This window comes from Bos mutus, chromosome 17 (genome assembly GCF_027580195.1).
Source record: "Bos mutus isolate GX-2022 chromosome 17, NWIPB_WYAK_1.1, whole genome shotgun sequence".
NCBI lineage: Eukaryota > Metazoa > Chordata > Mammalia > Artiodactyla > Bovidae > Bos > Bos mutus.
Genome location: NC_091633.1, coordinates 65,720,532 through 65,739,413, shown reverse-complemented (window position 1 = coordinate 65,739,413; position 18,882 = coordinate 65,720,532). Strand labels below are relative to the sequence as shown.

The 18,882-nt window shown below is 43.2% G+C and overlaps 1 protein-coding gene across 2 annotated transcripts in view; it reads left to right on the top strand.

The window, feature by feature from the left end:
• The first annotated feature begins 1,482 nt into the window (after positions 1 to 1,482).
• SH3D19 (SH3 domain containing 19) overlaps positions 1,483 to 18,882 on the top strand; it is a 53,018-nt gene continuing 35,618 nt past the window's right edge. Inside the window, exons 1-3 of one of the 2 annotated variants that reach the window (XM_005902369.3) lie at positions 1,483 to 1,636; positions 2,710 to 3,699; positions 13,785 to 13,892. In XM_005902369.3, the coding sequence (XP_005902431.1) occupies positions 3,018 to 3,699; positions 13,785 to 13,892 (790 nt within the window). In that variant the 5' untranslated portion in view covers positions 1,483 to 1,636; positions 2,710 to 3,017. Of the gene's footprint in view, positions 1,646 to 2,709; positions 3,700 to 13,784; positions 13,893 to 18,882 lie in introns of both variants that reach the window. The other variant, XM_070386649.1, reaches the window with a different exon arrangement.

The following is an 18,882-nucleotide window of genomic DNA, read 5'->3' as shown; positions in this document are numbered from 1 at the left end:
CTGAGAAAAATATAAAGAATAAAACACAGCTTATTCACTCTCCTATGTAAAGACGGCAACAATTAATAATTTTGAATAGTACATTCCAGATTATGAAAATAGGTAGCTAGATTCTGTACATACACCTCAGAACCTGGCTTTTCTTAATAATTAGATCTGGTAATTATAGTTCCCTTTGTCAGTGCAATTTCTTCCGATATATGACTTTTGTGATTAAATATTATTTGTGAGGTGATCATATACTTTAATCATTTTTCTCATTGAAATATGTTCTTATTTCAGTTATTTGTCCTAATAAATAATTCTTATTATTTAAATTTTTAAAAGCTGTAAGCAGAGGTTCTTAAGGAATACAGTTCAAACAACATCAATGGGCAGGTTCTACTGTTTCACAAGCTAGCATGAGAATGTGTGTGCGTGTACAGTTTTGGTAATGGCAGTGCATTTTATTTTTATTTTCCATAGAGTACCAGAGAAAGGCAGAGCAGGTCACCATCACACCTATTTGTTAGATGAGAAAAGTGAGGCTCAAGAGAGGTTGATGAGTTTGCTCAGAGTCAGGCAATTGGTATTTGCTACGAAATCAGGTTGAAGGTTAAATGAGATCAGAGAATCAGCTTAAGAGAATAATGAAAGAAGCCACACCTAAATCACTGTGGCTCCTCAGGACGGAAGATTAATCATCAGATTCATATGCAGACTGACCAGGAACACAGGAACACACGTCAGGGTCTAGAAGTGAACGTGCCAACTCTAAACACTTAAAGATAACTGACTGAGGGAGAGGTCCAGTGAGGAGGAAGACGCTGTTCTTCTAATTATATAGTATTGTTTCAGAGTATGTACTTTGGAATAACAGGAAACGAAACATTTCCATTTGACCAATGCATTTTTCTACCTTACGATGCACCTATGTTTGTACCATAGGCCAGATAGCAGAACCCTGGGAGAACGAGCTTGTGTGGGTCTTGGATCTGAATTCTGATCAGCCAAGGCAGAGTGAAGTGTGCTCGAGGTGTATCTCTAACTCTCTGAGGCCAGTGTCTTGGAGGATGGCTGTCATTTGCTCCTTCGAAGCCTGTCTGGGTATGCTGCTAGAGACAGCCCAGGCCAGACAGGTCATTTCTGTGACTGGCAGGCTTTATGTCACTTTCTTGGCTGATAGTTATTTTCATAAATCTTTGAACACTTGCAAATAGACAAAACCTCACTGAGGCTTCTGTCTGTTTCCAGGCGCCCAGAGATCACCATTGTGGCAGCTGAGCCGCTGAGGCCCACCTCGTGGTTTCCAGGAGCCCACCCACCAGGACTGGCATTTCCCCAGCTTCTGCAGCGGGCCCTTGGAGGCCCAGTGAGCTGGTTCCTGCTGAGGTGAGTAAATATCGCATTACCTCTTTGCATTTTATTTTTAAATGAAGTTCAAAGATAAGAACCTTGGCTATCGCCTACAGCTGTTTAAAATCTTCATTCTTCATTTTGCAGCTCCCACCATCTTATGAACAAGTCATAAAAGAAATCAACCAAGTTCAAGTTAACACTACAAATAATAATAATGCTGCTGCCACTCCACGGCACACTATTACTTCAGCAACTCAGACTGACTTTTCAGAAGAAATAGACAACCATCTGCCTCAAAGTAATGCAAGTAATTTGTCTTCCTTCCTTCCGACCTAGTTCTCAGGAAGTAATCAGTAGACTCCAGCCTTTAAAATAGTTTGCAATTTGTGCATAATTCATTGAGCTCGATTTCCAGTTGGTATGTGATCACTGTGTGCTTGCTTTATTTGGCCTTGCCGTGATTATTATAATAGATCATTCTCACAAGCTGCAGCCCCAATCTCTAGGGTTCATCCTAGTTCATATCACAAAAACATCATCCTTTTAACTCATGCTGATGCCCTTTATTTCCATTGAGAAAGCCGTTATATTTAGCAACTTAAACTTAGTAGGATGCTAAAAGTTGTCCTTTTAGGCTTTTTAAAAGCCCTTGTAGGGATTTCCCTGGTGATCCAGTGGTTAAGTCTTTGCATTCCAATGCAGGGGTTGTGGAGTTTGATCCCTGGTTGGGAAATTAAGATCCTGCATTTGTGTGTGTGTGTGTGTGTGTGTGTGTAGACGCTCAGTCATTCAGTCATGTCTGACTTTTTGTAACTCCATGAGTTACAGGCTCCTCTGTTCATGGAATTTTCCAGCCAAGAATATTGGAGTGGGTAACCATATCCTACTCCAGGGAATCTTTCCAACCCAGGGATCAAACCCGAGTCTTTTGCATCTCCTGCATTGGCAGGTGGATTCTTAACCACTGCACCGTCTAGGAGCCCAAGATCCTACATGCCACATGGCAGAAAGAAAGAGGGGGGCATTGTATTAGGATAACAGATAAGAGTAAGTTACCTTGGAAAAGTAAAGCAAGAATTGTTAAAATTTTGACAAGAGAGATGGTTTATTGATACATCTACTGAGAATCAGGAATTTAATGATGTTTTAAAATATTATATAATGAATATTTCTTAAATGAATAAATGCAGCCCGAAGAACCCTCCTGCAGGAAGCTGAATATAAACATTTCCCCCATGATTTTAGAATTACTTTTTACTAATGAAGGAAACCAAAATCTCTTGTTATTCTATATGTATATTTTTTAAATCTGTGTGTCTTTTTCCTTTGAAATAGTCACATTGCAGCTTCTGTTCATTTTGGTCTTGTCAGCCCTACAGGCACCTCTGAAACCCCTCCAGCCATCCCCCGCCATCTCAGCCAGGCACCCTCCAACAATCGAGGGGCCTCTAATCGTCTTTGATATTTCTGAAGAACAGAATTGTCCACAAAACTCCAGTGCTCCAAGATGTCCAGTGCCAAAACCAAGATCAAAAAGCAACCTCAGACCAGTGGCCAGAGATTCTCACGTTAAAGAGCAGAATTCCCGGAGCAGTCCGGTGGCCGCGCAGGAGGAGGCAGCCCCGAGCCGGCCCCCGTCCCTGTGGGAAGGTGCCAGCTGCCCTGAGGGCCAGGCCGCGATGAACACGATGAGCGCAGAGCAGAGCCGCAGCACTGTCATTTCCAGGATCAAAGCGCTTGAGGGCCAGACAAGTACAGAAAGCTCGGGACTGCCCAAGAAGCCGGAAATTGTGCCCCGCACAATCCCGCCCAGACCTGCTGTTTCCTCAGGGAAACCCTCTGTGGCTCCCAAACCTGCAGCCAGTAGAGCCTCTGGAGAATGGGACTCCTGGACCGCAAGCAGACTCAGGGGGGCCCCCTCCCCACACTCTCCGCCGAAGGAAGCAAGGAGCAGCCCCGTCACCAAGCCCGAATTGCCAAAGAAACCAAATCCTGGCCTTATCCGGAGCATTAACCTTGAGAGTCTGGGTGGAGGGCCCATGGCTGAGAGCCCCAATGGTGGGAAGAAAGCCCCGACTCCTGCTCCTCGGCCTTTACTGCCCAAGAAATCAGTGTCCTCAGAAACCTCCCCCTGCTCTGTGGCTTTGCTGAAACCGGTCACTGTGCCTCCCCGACTCTCGGTGGCGTCACAAGCCAAAGCCTTCAGGTCACTGGGAGAGGGACCCCCAGCCAGCCCCCCGGTTCCTGCTCAGCAGAGCAAGCCTCCGGGTGACATCGACCTCATCAGCTTCGATGATGATGTGTTACCCCCGCCATCTGGGAAGCTGGCTGAGGACTCGGTTGGTCCAGACATGGTTCTGGGTGAGTAAAACCCACAAGTAGAGAGGAATCTAAGCTTCTCCGAGGGTTGTCTTGAAAAGGCACCTGCTGTTTTCATTTCCAGCACGTGAGTTCTTGAGGTGTGGACACGCACACGTGTGCACATGCATGCGTGTGTGTGTAGAGACAGGGAGGAAGAGTAAGGAAACAAGGAGCTAGGTGGGAGAAAGAATCAGAGCGAAGGGAAAATCTGAGGTGGGGAGATAGAGAAAAAGAGAGAGATGCATGGGTTTTTTAAAATATTTATTTGGCGGTGCCGGATCTTAGTTGTGGCACGTGGGATCTTTAGTTGCAGCATGTGAGATCTAGTTCCCTTACTAGGGATCGAATCAGGACCCCCTGCATTGGGAGCTCGGAGTCTTAGACCACCAGGGAAGTCCCACATGTGCTGATTACTGTCATCAAGGCAGGAATAAGCTGACTGGGACTAGGGACTTAACTAGATGAGAGGCTGGCTCCTTCCTCAGGCAAGTGGAGATTGGAGCATGAGGGGGATGTAGGGGAAACTTCTCAGAGATGGAAAGTCATGCCCCAGAAGGGCTCCTCAGATTGACTGAGCCCTGAGGGAGTGCCGGGAGAGGGGCCAGCCCTGCAGAGGACTTTGGCAAGAGCAGTCATCCCAGCCATATGTTGTAAAATGTTGTTGCATAATCTTCACAGAACACCTTCCCTTGGGAATGCTAAAGTTTTGTAAATAAAATACAACAGTTGTAAGTTTCCTGCCAAAATTAGGACAAATAGATTTCCCAAGAGGCAGAGAGTCTTTTTTTTTTTTTTCCTCACACTGTTCAGATGGAGAGTGTGATGGTAAAGCTTATCTTTGATTTGCCAAACCAAGCTGCTCTACTTGTCATCAGTAAGATTCCATTTACTACTGTTTACTTATTTGGGTAGAGTTTATGAACATATAAGCATAATACTATTTTCAAAAGGTTAGCTGTTATTGTCTAAATGTTTAAGATGCATCAAAATGATATAAACTCTGTAATGCAAAACCAAATTCTGCAGAGCACAGATGTATTTCAGGTGATAACAACCATATATTTATTAAATATTTACCACCCACACAATGTAGGAACTGACTGTAACGTGCCTCTTGTCCATAAGAAGTGAAAAGAAAAACAGTAGAATATATTGAGTTTCTGCTGTGTTCCAAACCCTCTGCTAGATCCCAGACATACATTATTGAATTTAATCCTCACAGTAACCCTCGGCAAGGCATCATGGTTCATTGACATATGAAGAATATCAGACTGAGTGAGATAAACACCTAACTTAATCAGTATCATAAAACTAATAATTTTCCAAAGCAGGATTCAAGCTGCATCTTTTTATTTTAAGTCTAGCTTATTTTTTACTCTATCATGTTGCACCTCAACATTCTCATGAATCCTTAAACCAGGCAACACATTAAAAACTTTTCAAGTCTTCATTATAGCATTTTTTATTTAAACCTTTTTGGCGTTAACAGGGTTCCAAGTAGGACAGAGAGAGTTAGATCCAATACCAGGAAGCCGTGAAGGGGTGGGAACAGTACAAGCCAAAGTAACACCACCTTCTGAAGCTGCTAGAGTCTGTGCTGATGGCACCGTGGTTAATAATTGCTGAGAATTTAGTCTGTGTCATCAAGCAGATAATTACAGTCATCTTCAAAAAGGAAGGTCAACAGTATCCATCAACATGAACATCATGTTGAGCTTCCTACTCAGCCTTTTCTGTTTCTTTATTTCTGTACAACGTTTAATTATTGAGGCACCTTTCAGTAAAAGGTGTAATTTGCTTGCCCTACCCGACTGCTTTAACCATTGCTCTTGCTTGTGGAGTTATCCTGAACTGAGCACTGTCTTCTTTTTATTTTTATTTATTTACTTATATGGCATGCCGGAGCTCAGTTCCCCAAATGGGGCTTGGGTCTGCGCCCCCAGCACTGGGAGTGCCGAGGCTTAACCACTGGGCCGCCAGGGAAGTCCCTCTGTCTTCCTTTTAAGCCTGCTCCCCTTCCTGTACTCTGCTCCTGTCCTAGCTTCTCCGTCACACTGCAGCCTTCCTAAAGAGCCCCGTAGGTCATGCTTGAGCCTCCCTACCTGTCATGCACAGTGGCTAGTTGTTTGAATTTAGAGTCAGGCAGGCTGGGGTCCACCACTTAATTGCTGTGGGACCTGAGGCAATTTACTTAACCCCATAGTGCCTTGGTTTCCTCATCTATAAAACATCATAATACTCCTCGTGGAGGCATTGCGAGTATTAAATATGATTATGCAGGAAAGCTCTATCACATTGTCTGAAACACAGTGTGTGCTCATTAGTGGTGGTTATTAGTCTTACTTCTTGCCCTTCACATCCAATAAGTTGCCAAGTCCTGCTGGTTTTACCTTATGATAGTTCTTTCTCTCATCTCCATCCCTCCTGCTACTGGCCCAGGTTTCTAATCTTCAGGTCCAGATAACTGCTGCTGCTACGTCGCTTCAGTCGTGTCTGACTCTGTGCGACCCCATAGACGGCAGCTCACCAGGCTCCCCCGTCCCTGGGATTCTCCAGGCAAGAACATGAAGTGGGTTGCCATTTCCTTCTCCAATGCATGAAAGTGAAAAGTGAAAGTGAAATCGCTCAGTCGTGTCCGACTCTTAGCGACCCCATGGACTGCAGCCCACCAGGCTCCTCCGTCCATGGGATTTTCCAGGCAAGAGTACTGGAGTGGGGTGCCATTGCCCTCTCCGCCAGATAACTGCAGTGACCTGCTAATCGAGCTTCTGCTTCTGCTTGCAAACCACCGTCAACCATACCATGCTTACGCGAGGGGTGTTTCTAGAGCACACATTGGACCTTGTTGCTTCCTTGCTTGTTGGCCTCCAGAGGCATTCAAGATTATCTCTGAATTCTTCAAAATGTAGGGGGATTTTTGTTTAATGACTGGGGCTTTGTGACTCTTTTAGAGAGGGAAACTATTTTTTGTTTGCACTGGGTCTTCGTTGCTGCATGCAGACTTTCTCTGGTTGTGGCGAGTGGGAGCTGCTCTTTGGAGCTTCTGATGGCGGTGGTTTCTCTCCTTGCGGAGCACAGGCTCAAGAGTTGCGGTGCACTGGCTTAGTTGCCATGTGGGCTCTTCCGGGACCAAGGATCAAACTGGTTTCCCCTGCATTGCAAGGCAGATTTTTAACCACTGGACCCCCAGGGAAGCCCTACACATTTTTTAGCCTGAAGTAGAATTGACCTACAACATTATGTTGGTTCCATGTGCATAGCCTGGTGATTCAGTATTTCAAAATGATCACCATAAGTCTAGTTACCATCTGCCAGCATACAGTTATTACAATATTACTGACTGTATTCCCTATGCTGTAAGGCTTTGTGACTTTTTGATGGTATATTAATAATATTGTCTTTGTAAGTAAAGGATTATGGTCTCTTTGTGAAAACTTGCCTAATCATTCTGGCATTAGCCAGAAACTGGGGGAGGAACCCCAGAGAAAGGCAAGAAACTCACAAATAGGCCTTTCCTTCTTTTTCTCTCCCCTCAAAAAGAAAGAAAATCCAATAAAGTAGTTTTCATAAAATGAAGTTACCATATTAATCTCAGGAAATAGAGATCAGAAAATACTGAAGCTATGAAAACATTGTAAGGATTAGAAAATTATTAAGGGGAAACTCATAAAACAGGCGTTTAATATTGGATTCATTTCTTGGCTAGAATGCCTTCCAGGTTAATGTAATAGAGCTGAGAAGCATTAGCAGTTCCTCTTCACACCTTTACAAATCATACCCAGTTGTCAAAAAAGCAGAATGCTTCTGCTCTCAGCCCCATTACACAGACCAGAATAATAGTTTAGCAGCCAATTTCTGCTATTAACAGAACTCAAGGGGAAAAAATGACAGAAAAGCAAGCCAAGGATGGTGAAACCAATTATGACGACAAGCATATTATTAGAGACAGGTAATGGGCGGAAAACTACATTACCATCATGTTTTTCTCGACCCGGTAGTGAAGCCCATGCGGGTATGGGTGTAAAGGGGCCTGCTTGTTGGGCAGCGGGTGTAGAGTAACTGGCATTGGTGCGAGGGGCTGGAAGGAGGGCTGAGTAAACACTGCAAGTAACAGTAGAGAAAGATGCCGTGGGCTTTCCTTGGACTTGCTTAGGAGATGCTTTTGCAGACAGTTTTGATTTTTTCTGTAGAAGCAAGAGGAAACAGTCTTTGATAGAGAAAATTATGACCCTGAGGTTCTTAACCCTTTCTGGATCACAGAACACAGAATCTGATTAGCCTTTGAATCTTTTACTACTTTGAAAATACTGTTTTGACATATATGCACAATTGGAGGTACAATTTCCAGAGCCTCAAGGGCCTATTCTTCACCCCAGATCAAGGACTTCTACTGTGAAATACTGGAAATAATCCTTAGTGGACCGCTTACATAAATTCTGATGCGTCCATACAATGGACTATTGTGCAGTAACGAAAAAAGAGGCAGACACCTGGTATGCCTACTACGGACCTACTGTGGACCAATCTCCAAGGTATTATTAGGCGAAAAATATAAAGTATCGATTGTACTCATGGTATTTTAGCTATTGTTGCTGTTAAAACACATACTTACTTGCAAATATCCTGTGTCTTTGGAAGCCACCTAAAAAATGCTAACAAAGCTTGTCTTTTATGAGGGAAGTGGGTAGTCAGGGGAGGTTGGGGGAACCTGGCCTTTAAATAGCTGGGCGTAAGCAGAATTAGGATGAAAGAAACTACGAGAGATATCGCTTGTCTTTGCCCCAGAGGAAAAATGGCCTCCTGCACTGATCCTCAGCCTGTGGGTCATGACAGGCTGAGGATTTAAAAAAAAAAAATTTTTTTAAATAGTAAAAACAATGTTTCTAAACAACTATATTATTCAAGATTACAAATAAAAGCTAGTTATTATGAACTAAATATGTCTAAATTAGGCAAATTCAAAAATACCTGTCTGCATTCTTTCTTATTAAATAGAATCACTGAGGAGTAAAAGCCCCATAAAAAAGAGAGTTTTTGTTTTTCTGGTTACTTTATGGAAAATTTTAGGGCTGTTATTGCCTTGAAAAAGTTACTAAAGGGACAAATATTTTCATATTTTTTCCTTTTATTTCTAAGTGATTTTTGTTTCGATTTATTTGGCATAGGTGTTATTTCAGCTTAATTTTGTAACTTTTTCATGTGATTAAATTTATTGGATTTCTTTTCAGTTACAAAGTAACAGTTGCTGTAACGAATCAAACAATGTAAACATTTAGTAAAATAAAAAGTTAATCTCTCTCCAATCCACTCAAACCCCCAGAGTAGCCAGTGTGAACCATGTTGTATGCAGCTTTTGGTGCCTTTGAATGTTCCAAACCAAAGCTTACAAACATGTACACATATATAAACTTTTTCCTGCTTTTTACAGAAATTTTTACCGAACTGTACCCATTACTCAGCAGCTTGCTTTTTTCATTTAGTCCTGAGGTTTAAGGTCTTCTCTCTGGGCCGGTAGATCTAAGTCTGACCCTTGTTTCCTTACACCCGCCTGATATTCCCTGGGATGGGCACAACATAGTCGAGTCAACGTTTCCTCTAGTGATGGACATTTCAGGTTGTTTTGTTTTATTTATTTATTAATTTGCTGCTACAAAAAAATGCCATAGTAGACAGTTTCCTGCCTGGCACTGCCAGGAGTTCCCAAACATGAGGTGCCACTCTTGCTTTCTAGGTCACCTACTTAGATTGCTGTTGGAGAAAAATAGCCCCCTCATGAAAAGACATAAAAAGTAAACACATGGTGTATCTAGAGAGAGACTCACACAGCATCATCAAGATGAAACCAGGCCTGTGGCTCCACCTTCTCACTGCAGTGGTGCTGTGTGCCCTCCCCACCTATCTGCACGCCTCTCTGGATGGCAGCCCGGGCAGCGCGGACAGAGAGGCAGATGCCCAGCTCGCTGACTCAGGCAGTCAGCTGGGGGCGGTCACTCAGCAGACCCGCTCCTGCCAAACAGCACAGTGCTGGGACTTCTTGTTTCTCTGTATTGAGAAGGAATTTTTTTTCCAGAGACATATATAGTAGAATAATTACCCGTGATCTGAGTGCCAGTTATTAAAGAGTAGCTTTAAAATAAAGAGTAGTTTTAAATTAAAATAAATTAAATTAAAAATAAGGACCAAGAAGAGAGAAAGTGAATGTCTAGGATATTTTGAATACTTTGTATTTAAGTTTAAACCCAGCAAGTGTAAAAAAATGACTACACCCTTTAATGTGATCGGTGAGACCTGCAGGATTTGGGACGGGGTTCCCTGAGGCCAGTCCTCCAAGAGCAGGCACATTTGGGAGCCCCTGTGCCCAGCCCACCGAGGGCACTTGAGTGGCTTCTTTCTCCTTCCCTGCCCACCTTACTCATGCTCTCACTCCCGGAATGTGAAAAAGAGCGTAGGTGGTCTCCCGGCCCAGAATTTCAGATGAATTGGGGAACGATTGAAGTGATACCACACTCAAGATGTTCCTCTCCCTCCACATTCACCCCCTAAACTCGCCAACTAAACACCTATCCTAATGACCAACAGCTTACAAGGCCCCAGAGCAGCTGTTAGAGCAGATATGCTACTTGACTGGGAGAGCACCAAGAGCGGCTGTCAGTCTCAATCCTTTTCTTGAGTTTTGGTCCTTTTCCCAGGAGGAAACAGCTCTGAGAGGATGGGCCGTCACAGCCACAGTTGCAGGGTGGGGATGCTGAAGTCTGTGCCACAGCCACAGGAGGGGACAGAAGGTCACTGCTTGGCGGCCAGCAGGTTCCAACTAGGGCCACGGAGGCAGAGCAGGGGCAACAGCAGGGGAGAGAGATGAGCAGGGAGGAAAGCTGTGCACACGGGAAAGACATGATATTCCTGTGTTGGAATAAAATGTGTGCCAGATTACATGGGGTCTGCAGATTCTTCCATTTAGTCCAGCAGTACTCAGATGAGACGTCCAGGGAGTTCCGGTTCAGGTAATATTTGCAATAATGGGCTTTCATATCAGGGTACCTACCCCTTTTTATCCTTGAGCACTGCTATTTCCCAAAGACCAGATGTGTATTATTCAACTTGGAAGAACTGTTAGAATATGTAAAATCCAGTTGTTGGAAAGAGGGCCCTGGAGCCCTCCACTCCGCACACCCCCTTGCTCTGCCATTTCACATACAGCCTGCTTCCCTTCGGCCCACACCTGAAGGCCCCCTTGCTTGGTGTTTCCCTTCATCAGTAGCACGTCTCACCTGGTGATATACCACATGGGTCACTTTTCTGTTATATTTATTGTTTGTTGTCTCCATCTGCTGCCCAAGTGTAAGCATCATGAAGGCAGAGTTCTTTGCTCTGTTCACTGACATATTCCCAGTACCTAGAACAGCATTTGTTACGTAGCATGCACTCAATCAATACTGAATGAAAAAAAGTAAAAGAGCGAGTTACAAATGTTACCTACCCCCAGGTTCTTGGGTTCCTTAATCAATAGAAATTGACTAGAGGCCAGACAAGAAATTTAGGCAAGGCTTTATCGGGGCCCCTCCTGTAGCAGTGGGGAGCAAGAACAAGCAACAGCTTCCCTTGCTCTTTGGCTCCCCAATGGGGGCCAAGCTGCTTTCTGATATGGAGTGAGTCATGGGTACAGCTGGAGGGGTATATATGTGTGTCTTGGTCCCTCAGCCATGTCCAAACTCTTTGCAATCTCATGGACTGTAGCTTGCCAGGCTCCTCTGTCCGTGGAATTCTCCAGGCAAGGATACTGGAGTGGGTAGCCATTCCCTTCTCCAGGGGATCTTCCTGACCCAGGAACTGAAGCCTGATCTCCTGCATTGGCAGGCAGATTCTTTATCTTCTGAGCTGGAGGGGTAGCATAGATGTTTTCCCACCCCTTAGGCGGTATTGTGTGCAGGGGGCTTGTGCCATACCCTGCTTTTGCTTGGGGTTCTTCAGAAGTGGCAGTTGGGTTCTTTGGTCTCTTAGTCTCTTTTGTCCAGAATCTGCAGCGACTGCAAATGCGTGCAGTTATTTTAGTCTCGTGTGGTTTCTTAGTTGCTTGAGGAGGGGTGTGTCCAGGTGCAGGCACTGCAGCAGAGTCCCAGGTCCCAGCCTGTCTCACAAAGAAATAGACACAAAACGATTCTCCTTTTGTTTTTCAAAATACCTGCATAATCAGGATCTTCCTGGCGGTCCGTGATTAGGACTCAGTGCTTCCACTGCCGTGGCCCAGCTTCAATCCCTGGTCGGGGAAGATCCTACAAGCCATGTGCTGCAGCCCAGAAACTCCAAAACAACAGAAATATCTAAAATGCGATATAGGAAAAAATCTGTAGACAGATACACCAAATTTTAGATAATAATGATTACTAGAGGGATGGGATTACAGGAGATTTTCTATCATATATTTCTCAATGTTTCCCATTTTTACAATAATTATTACTTTTGAAATGAAAAATAATGCTATAACAAAATAAGGGATTAAAGAATTTGGTTAGAGCTAAAAGAGCTTTGTTTATTTTCTGGGGTTATATTGTAAGAGCCTTTTCTGAAAGTTTGACATTGTTTTGACCATGTTGACTTGGGTTTTTGAACAAAGACAAGACTTGCCTCACTAATGTGCTACTAATAGGTTTCCATAGAGGGGTCATCTAATTTTTTTTCCCCAGTAGCCTAATAGTAATTGTGTTATCTAGCATGCCACCTGGGGGTCTTATGTAGGTGGTAGATAAAGTAGGATTGCACTTGACTGTCCTGTCTCCCATCTCTCACTGTTAGTAGCACATGGTAGGCAGATGTGAGAACAAGTGACTAGTGAGTGGGTGCAGCTCTGGTGGCAGGTCTGAGAGTGGGGTGTCCTGAGAGCTGGGTGGAAGGGAAGGCGAGTGTCAGGGAGCTGAAAGGGCTTCTTATCCTGAGCTCAGCTTTTCATCTATCCTGAAAAGAGTTGGTCAGCACAAGGTGCTTTATTGAACAGCGGCTTGTAACAGGCCGACCACGAATGGTTGGAGTGCATTGTTTCACAGGGAGCATCTTCCCACAGGTGAGATCCAGAGGACAGGTGCCAAATACAACATATATTCATTCTGTCTCTTGCGGAATAAAGGCAGAAGCAGCCTCATGAGGTCCCATGTGCTGTGCAGAGTATGCATATGCATCATACAACATTTGATTTTATTTTTGCTTATCTATTTATTTTTAGATTTCTCATCTTTTAAAAAGTTTATGGTCATCTTTCCAAGCTACTAAAAAGAACATTTGCATTAAAGAAAAAAAGATTGTTTCTTTCAGTAAAAAGGTTTGGTGGGAGAATTCCCTGTTGGTACAGCGATTAGGGCTCCATGCTGTCACTGCTGAGGGCCCAGATTCAGTCCCTGGTCTGGGAGTTAAGGTCCCACAAGCCACGCAGTGTGGCCAGAGAAAAAGGGGAAAAGAAGTTTGGTGGTTATGCTTTTGTTTAAAATACTCTCGCTAAGCACATACTGCCCATTTTTAAATGAATGAGTTAAGACGGAGGAATGCTCACCCATATATCCTTGCCCCGAAATTAAATATTTGAAGGGAGATGTCTTACCTTACTTCCAGGATAAAACGCTTTCCATTTCATGTTAGTGAGGTGTGGTTTTACCTGACTATTCAATCTAAGACGGCAGAGCCCCCCTGGAGGCCCTGGCGGCCCTCGGGGGAGGTTTTCTAGCACAGGCACCGGAGTGGAGGATCCAGGAGGCTTCACAGTGCGGGGAAATGGGCTCCTTGTTTGAGTTGCCCCTCATTTTCAGGGAGACACTTATAAAATGATTACACTCCCGTGAAAGATAGCTTCTACATAATTGAAGATTGTCCTGGCTCTCTCTCATCAGAGAGGAAGAAAAGCCGTATAAATTATTTACCGAGCTCCAAGTTGTTTCCTTTCATGAGCCCTGATTTTGTTTTTGTCTCTGCAAACTGAGATTTTGTTTATCCATGAATAGTTTTCCCTAGGGCATGAGAAATATGACTGTTTAATTATGAATGAGGTTTTTTGTTTGAGTCCATATTAACTAAAACGTGCAAAATCAACTGTTTTTCATTAGATCCCTTTCAGCTCCCCACCAGAACAGAACCAACAAAGGAACAAGCAATTCAACCAGCACCCACCAGGAAGCCCACTGTGATTCGAATTCCAGCCAAACCGGGAAAATGTAAGCACTTCTCTGCCTCATTTATTTTTCACTCCAGGAGCTGGGGAGAAATATATGCTAATTTATCAATGTTTGCTTCTGAAATTATGTGTAATCGGCCATTTATTATTATTACTCATAGCTGAGAACATATAAAAGCAAGTTGTTTTTTCATAATTCTCTAGACAATTAGTACAGTTAATTTAGATTTTACTTCTCTTTAACATCCTTTTAGGCAGAGAGATTAGAATAATCTTAAACTCAGAATAAATGTAATATCCTATGTTAGTGCCAGTAGTAAAGATAGAGTGGAGAAGTAGTTGAAACTGATAGCAAATACAATTGTATATGTCTGTTAGGAGTATATTATTCCAGTCAGCATAATCTAAATATAGCTATGTGTGAATTGTCTGAAAGGAAATAACCAAAAGTTATAAAAAAGTAGCTATGTATAAAAAGACTTTTTAATTAGTATAACATTACATGTTTTATAAACTTCCTTACTTGATTTTTTCTGGGGGGCTGCCTTCTCGGGCTCTTAGTTCCTCAACCAGGGATCAAACCCAGGGTCTTGGCTTTGGAAGTGCAGAGCCCTAACCACTTTCACATTCTTACATGAAATTTTGGATGAGTTTTAATAAGTACTGCAAACAAAAACAAATCTGATATTATTATAAGAGAGAATCCTAGAGGGCCAAGAGAAAAAGTGTGTGAGATGTCTGTACACAGATGACAGACAGTGGGTTCCAGGTAATCACACACTTCCTCTGTGAGCCTCTTTCATTTCATTTCCTCTAACGCTTTTGCATAGCCCAGAGGCATCCTTGCCTCTGTCTAAGGAGACCCTGCCACTGCGTTCCTGCCAACAGCGGAGCAAGTATACCAGTCCTTCACCTGCAGCATCGCAGGGTTACGCTGTAGGCAGGCCCTGCAATGCCATGAAACCCCTTTAGCTTAGGGGTTTGACCTCTCTCTCTGTAAAATACTACCTAGAAGAATCATATTGGTTTCAGTCTCTTGATGGTTTTGTTAACGAATGGCTCCAACCCAAGTAGTGAGAAGATTGAACAAAGTTGCTATGGAAAATGAGGAAGAGAGAAAGTTAACGGTACCAAAATCTAGTGGTTTTTCACTTCGTTCAGTTCGGTCGCTCAGTCATGTCCTACTCTTTGCGACCTCGTGGACGTCAGCATGCCAGGCCTCCCTGTCCATCCCCAACTCCCTAAGTTTACTCAAACTCATGTCCATTGCGTCAGTGATGCCATCCAACCATCTCATCCTCTGTCGTCCCCTTCTCTTCCCACCTTCTATCTTTCCCAGCATCAGGCTCTTTTCCAATGAGTCAGTTCTTCGCATTAGGTGGCCAAAGTATTGGAGTTTCAGCTTTGGCATCAGTCCTTCCAATGAATATTCAGGACTGATCTCCTTTCAGATGGACTGGTTGGATCTCCTTGCAGTCCAAGGGACTCTCAAGAGTCTCCTCCAACACCACAGTTCAAAAGCATAAATTCTTCAATGCTCAGCTTTATTTATAGTCAAACTCTCACATCCTTGACTAGATGGACCTTTGTTGGCAAAGTAATGTCTCTGCTTTTTAATATGCTGTCTAGGTTGGCCATAACTTTTCTTCCAAGAAGCAAAGGTCTTTTAATTTCATGGCTGCAGTCACCATTTGCAGTGATATTAGAGCCCCCCAAAAATAAAGTCTGTCACTATTTCCATTGTTTCCCCAACTATTTGCCATGAAGTGAGGGGACCAGATGCCATGATCTTAGTTTTCTGAATGTTGAGCTTTAAGCCAACTTTTTCACTCTCCACTTTCACTTTCATCAAGAGGCTCTTTAGTTCTTCTTTGCTTTCTGCCATAAGGGTGGTGTCATCTGCATATCTGAGGTTATTGATATTTCTCCCAGCAATCTTGATTCCAGCTTGTGCTTCATCCAGCCCTTCATTTCTCATGATGTACTCTGCATGTAAGTTAAATAAGCAGAGTGACAATATACAGCCTTGACGTACTCCTTTCCTGATTTGGAACCAGTCTGTTGTTCCATGTCCAGTTCTAACTGTTGCTTCTTGACCTGCATACAGATTTCTCAGGAGGCAGGTCAGGTGGTCTGGTATTCCCATCTCTTTCAGAATTTTCCACAGTTTGTTTGTTGATCCACACAGTCAAAGGCTTTGGCATAGTCAATAAAGCAAAAGTAGATGTTTTTCTGGAACTCTTTTTGCTTTTTGATGATCCAGCAGATGTTAGCCATTTGAACTCTGGTTCTTCTGCCTTTTCTAAATCCAGCTTGAACGTCTGGAAGTCCATGATTCATGTACTGTTGAAGATTCGTAGGAAGTTATATAGTAGTTTTAGACTAAAGAACTGGTAATGTGTTTCTTTTGACAGCATGATATAACCCACGGATATAGCCCACGTGACAGCTCATTGGATTGTCTGCTTGCTTGCTGTTACCTTATTATAAAGTGTTTGGGATTTTAATAAGCCTTGTGAGATATAATGATAATAAATATTGTCCAAAGTTCATGTGGCTTCAAGGAATACAACTTGTACATTGAAATGTATTCTCCTGTTGTGTCAGGGTCCCCAAAACCCCATGTTTGGTGATTTGCTAGGAGGACTCACAGAACTTAGCATACTGTGATTTACCAGAAGGCAAAATCTGCAGAGGGAAAAGGTGCATGGGGCAAAGTCTGGAAGAAACCAGGCACAAGCCTCTGGGAGTCCTCTCCTAGTTGGGTTGCACAGGATGTTCCTCAGTCTCCTCAGTTGTGAAATGTCAATCAAGGAAGCTCATTAGAGACTCAGTACCCAGGGGTTTTGTTGGGGGCTGTTTACATGGGCACCTGTAGAAATTCTGTTATGTACCAAAATTCCAGATTCTCAAAGGGAAGCAGGTGGTCAGCGTAAACCGTATTATTTTGTTTTATCTGTTCTGGAAATAGTGGGAACCTTCCCCAAATCCAACTTTCTAGGCCATCAAGGGCCACGCTTATAACTCAGTCCTGAGGTGTTTATTCTTTTCTATATACTGATAAATTGGATTAGCAGTCCTGAAATCCTGAAAAAGACATATTGAAGGAGCACCTTTATTTATTCTCCTGACAAAGCTCCAGGAGCTATTAGAAAGCTGAGTTCTGTACTGCTGTATGTAAGAGAACGGAAGGGCTAGTTTCTAGAGAATTATTTCTATTTGTATAAAAAACTAGTTCCCCAGGGACTTTCCTGGTGGCCCAGGGGTTAAGACCCTGTGCCACCACTTCAAGGGACACTGATCTGATCCCTGATAGGGAACTAAGATCTTATATGCCACAAGGCATAGCCAAAAAAAAAACAGTCCCCTCAAATTTTATTACTACAATTAGTAAGCAATGCATATATGCCGTGGAGGAAAAAAAAATAAGACTTGGTGTCTGAAAAACTTTGAATGGATAAGAAAAGAAACAAACAGCTTTGTGGTGCAAAATTCCTTCCTCTGAACCTGTCAGCTTCTTCCCCTGGAGACCTGTTTCTTCTGACTAAGATGTCCTTTCCCCAGATATCTGCATAGCTTCCTTCTTCACTGTTCTTTCAGGTCATTGCTCAAATGGCACTTTTCTCATTGAGGCCTCCGCTGACCACGTTATTTGAAATCGAAAATCTCCACCTCCCCACGTACCAAGAAGCAAAGGTCTTTTAATTTCATGGCTGCAGTCACCATTTGCAGTGATATTAGAGCCCCCCAAAAATAAAGTCTGTCACTATTTCCATTGTTTCCCCAACTATTTGCCATGAAGTGAGGGGACCAGATGCCATGATCTTAGTTTTCTGAATGTTGAGCTTTAAGCCAACTTTTTTTTCCTCTCCACTTTCACTTTCATCAAGAGGCTCTTTAGTTCTTCTTTGCTTTCTGCCATAAGGGTGGTGTCATCTGCATATCTGAGGTTATTGATATTTCTCCCAGCAATCTTGATTCCAGCTTGTGCTTCATCCAGCCCTTCATTTCTCATGATGTACTCTGCATGTAAGTTAAATAAGCAGAGTGACAATATACAGCCTTGACGTACTCCTTTCCTGATTTGGAACCAGTCTGTTGTTCCATGTCCAGTTCTAACTGTTGCTTCTTGACCTGCATACAGATTTCTCAGGAGGCAGGTCAGGTGGTCTGGTATTCCCATCTCTTTCAGAATTTTCCACAGTTTGTTTGTTGATCCACACAGTCAAAGGCTTTGGCATAGTCAATAAAACAAAAGTAGATGTTTTTCTGGAACTCTTTTGCTTTTTTGATGATCCAGCAGATGTTAGCCATTTGAACTCTGGTTCTTCTGCCTTTTCTAAATCCAGCTTGAACGTCTGGAAGTCCATGATTCATGTACTGTTGAAGATTCGTAGGAAGTTATATAGTAGTTTTAGACTAAAGAACTGGTAATGTGTTTCTTTTGACAGCATGATATAACCCACGGATATAGCCCACGTGACAGCTCATTGGATTGTCTGCTTGCTTGCTGTTACCTTATTATAAAGTGTTTGGGATTTTAATAAGCCTTGTGAGATATAATGATAATAAATATTGTCCAAAGTTCATGTGGCTTCAAGGAATACAACTTGTACATTGAAATGTATTCTCCTGTTGTGTCAGGGTCCCCAAAACCCCCATGTTTGGTGATTTGCTAGGAGGACTCACAGAACTTAGCATACTGTGATTTACCAGAAGGCAAAATCTGCAGAGGGAAAAGGTGCATGGGGCAAAGTCTGGAAGAAACCAGGCACAAGCCTCTGGGAGTCCTCTCCTAGTTGGGTTGCACAGGATGTTCCTCAGTCTCCTCAGTTGTGAAATGTCAATCAAGGAAGCTCATTAGAGACTCAGTACCCAGGGGTTTTGTTGGGGGCTGTTTACATGGGCACCTGTAGAAATTCTGTTATGTACCAAAATTCCAGATTCTCAAAGGGAAGCAGGTGGTCAGCGTAAACCGTATTATTTTGTTTTATCTGTTCTGGAAATAGTGGGAACCTTCCCCAAATCCA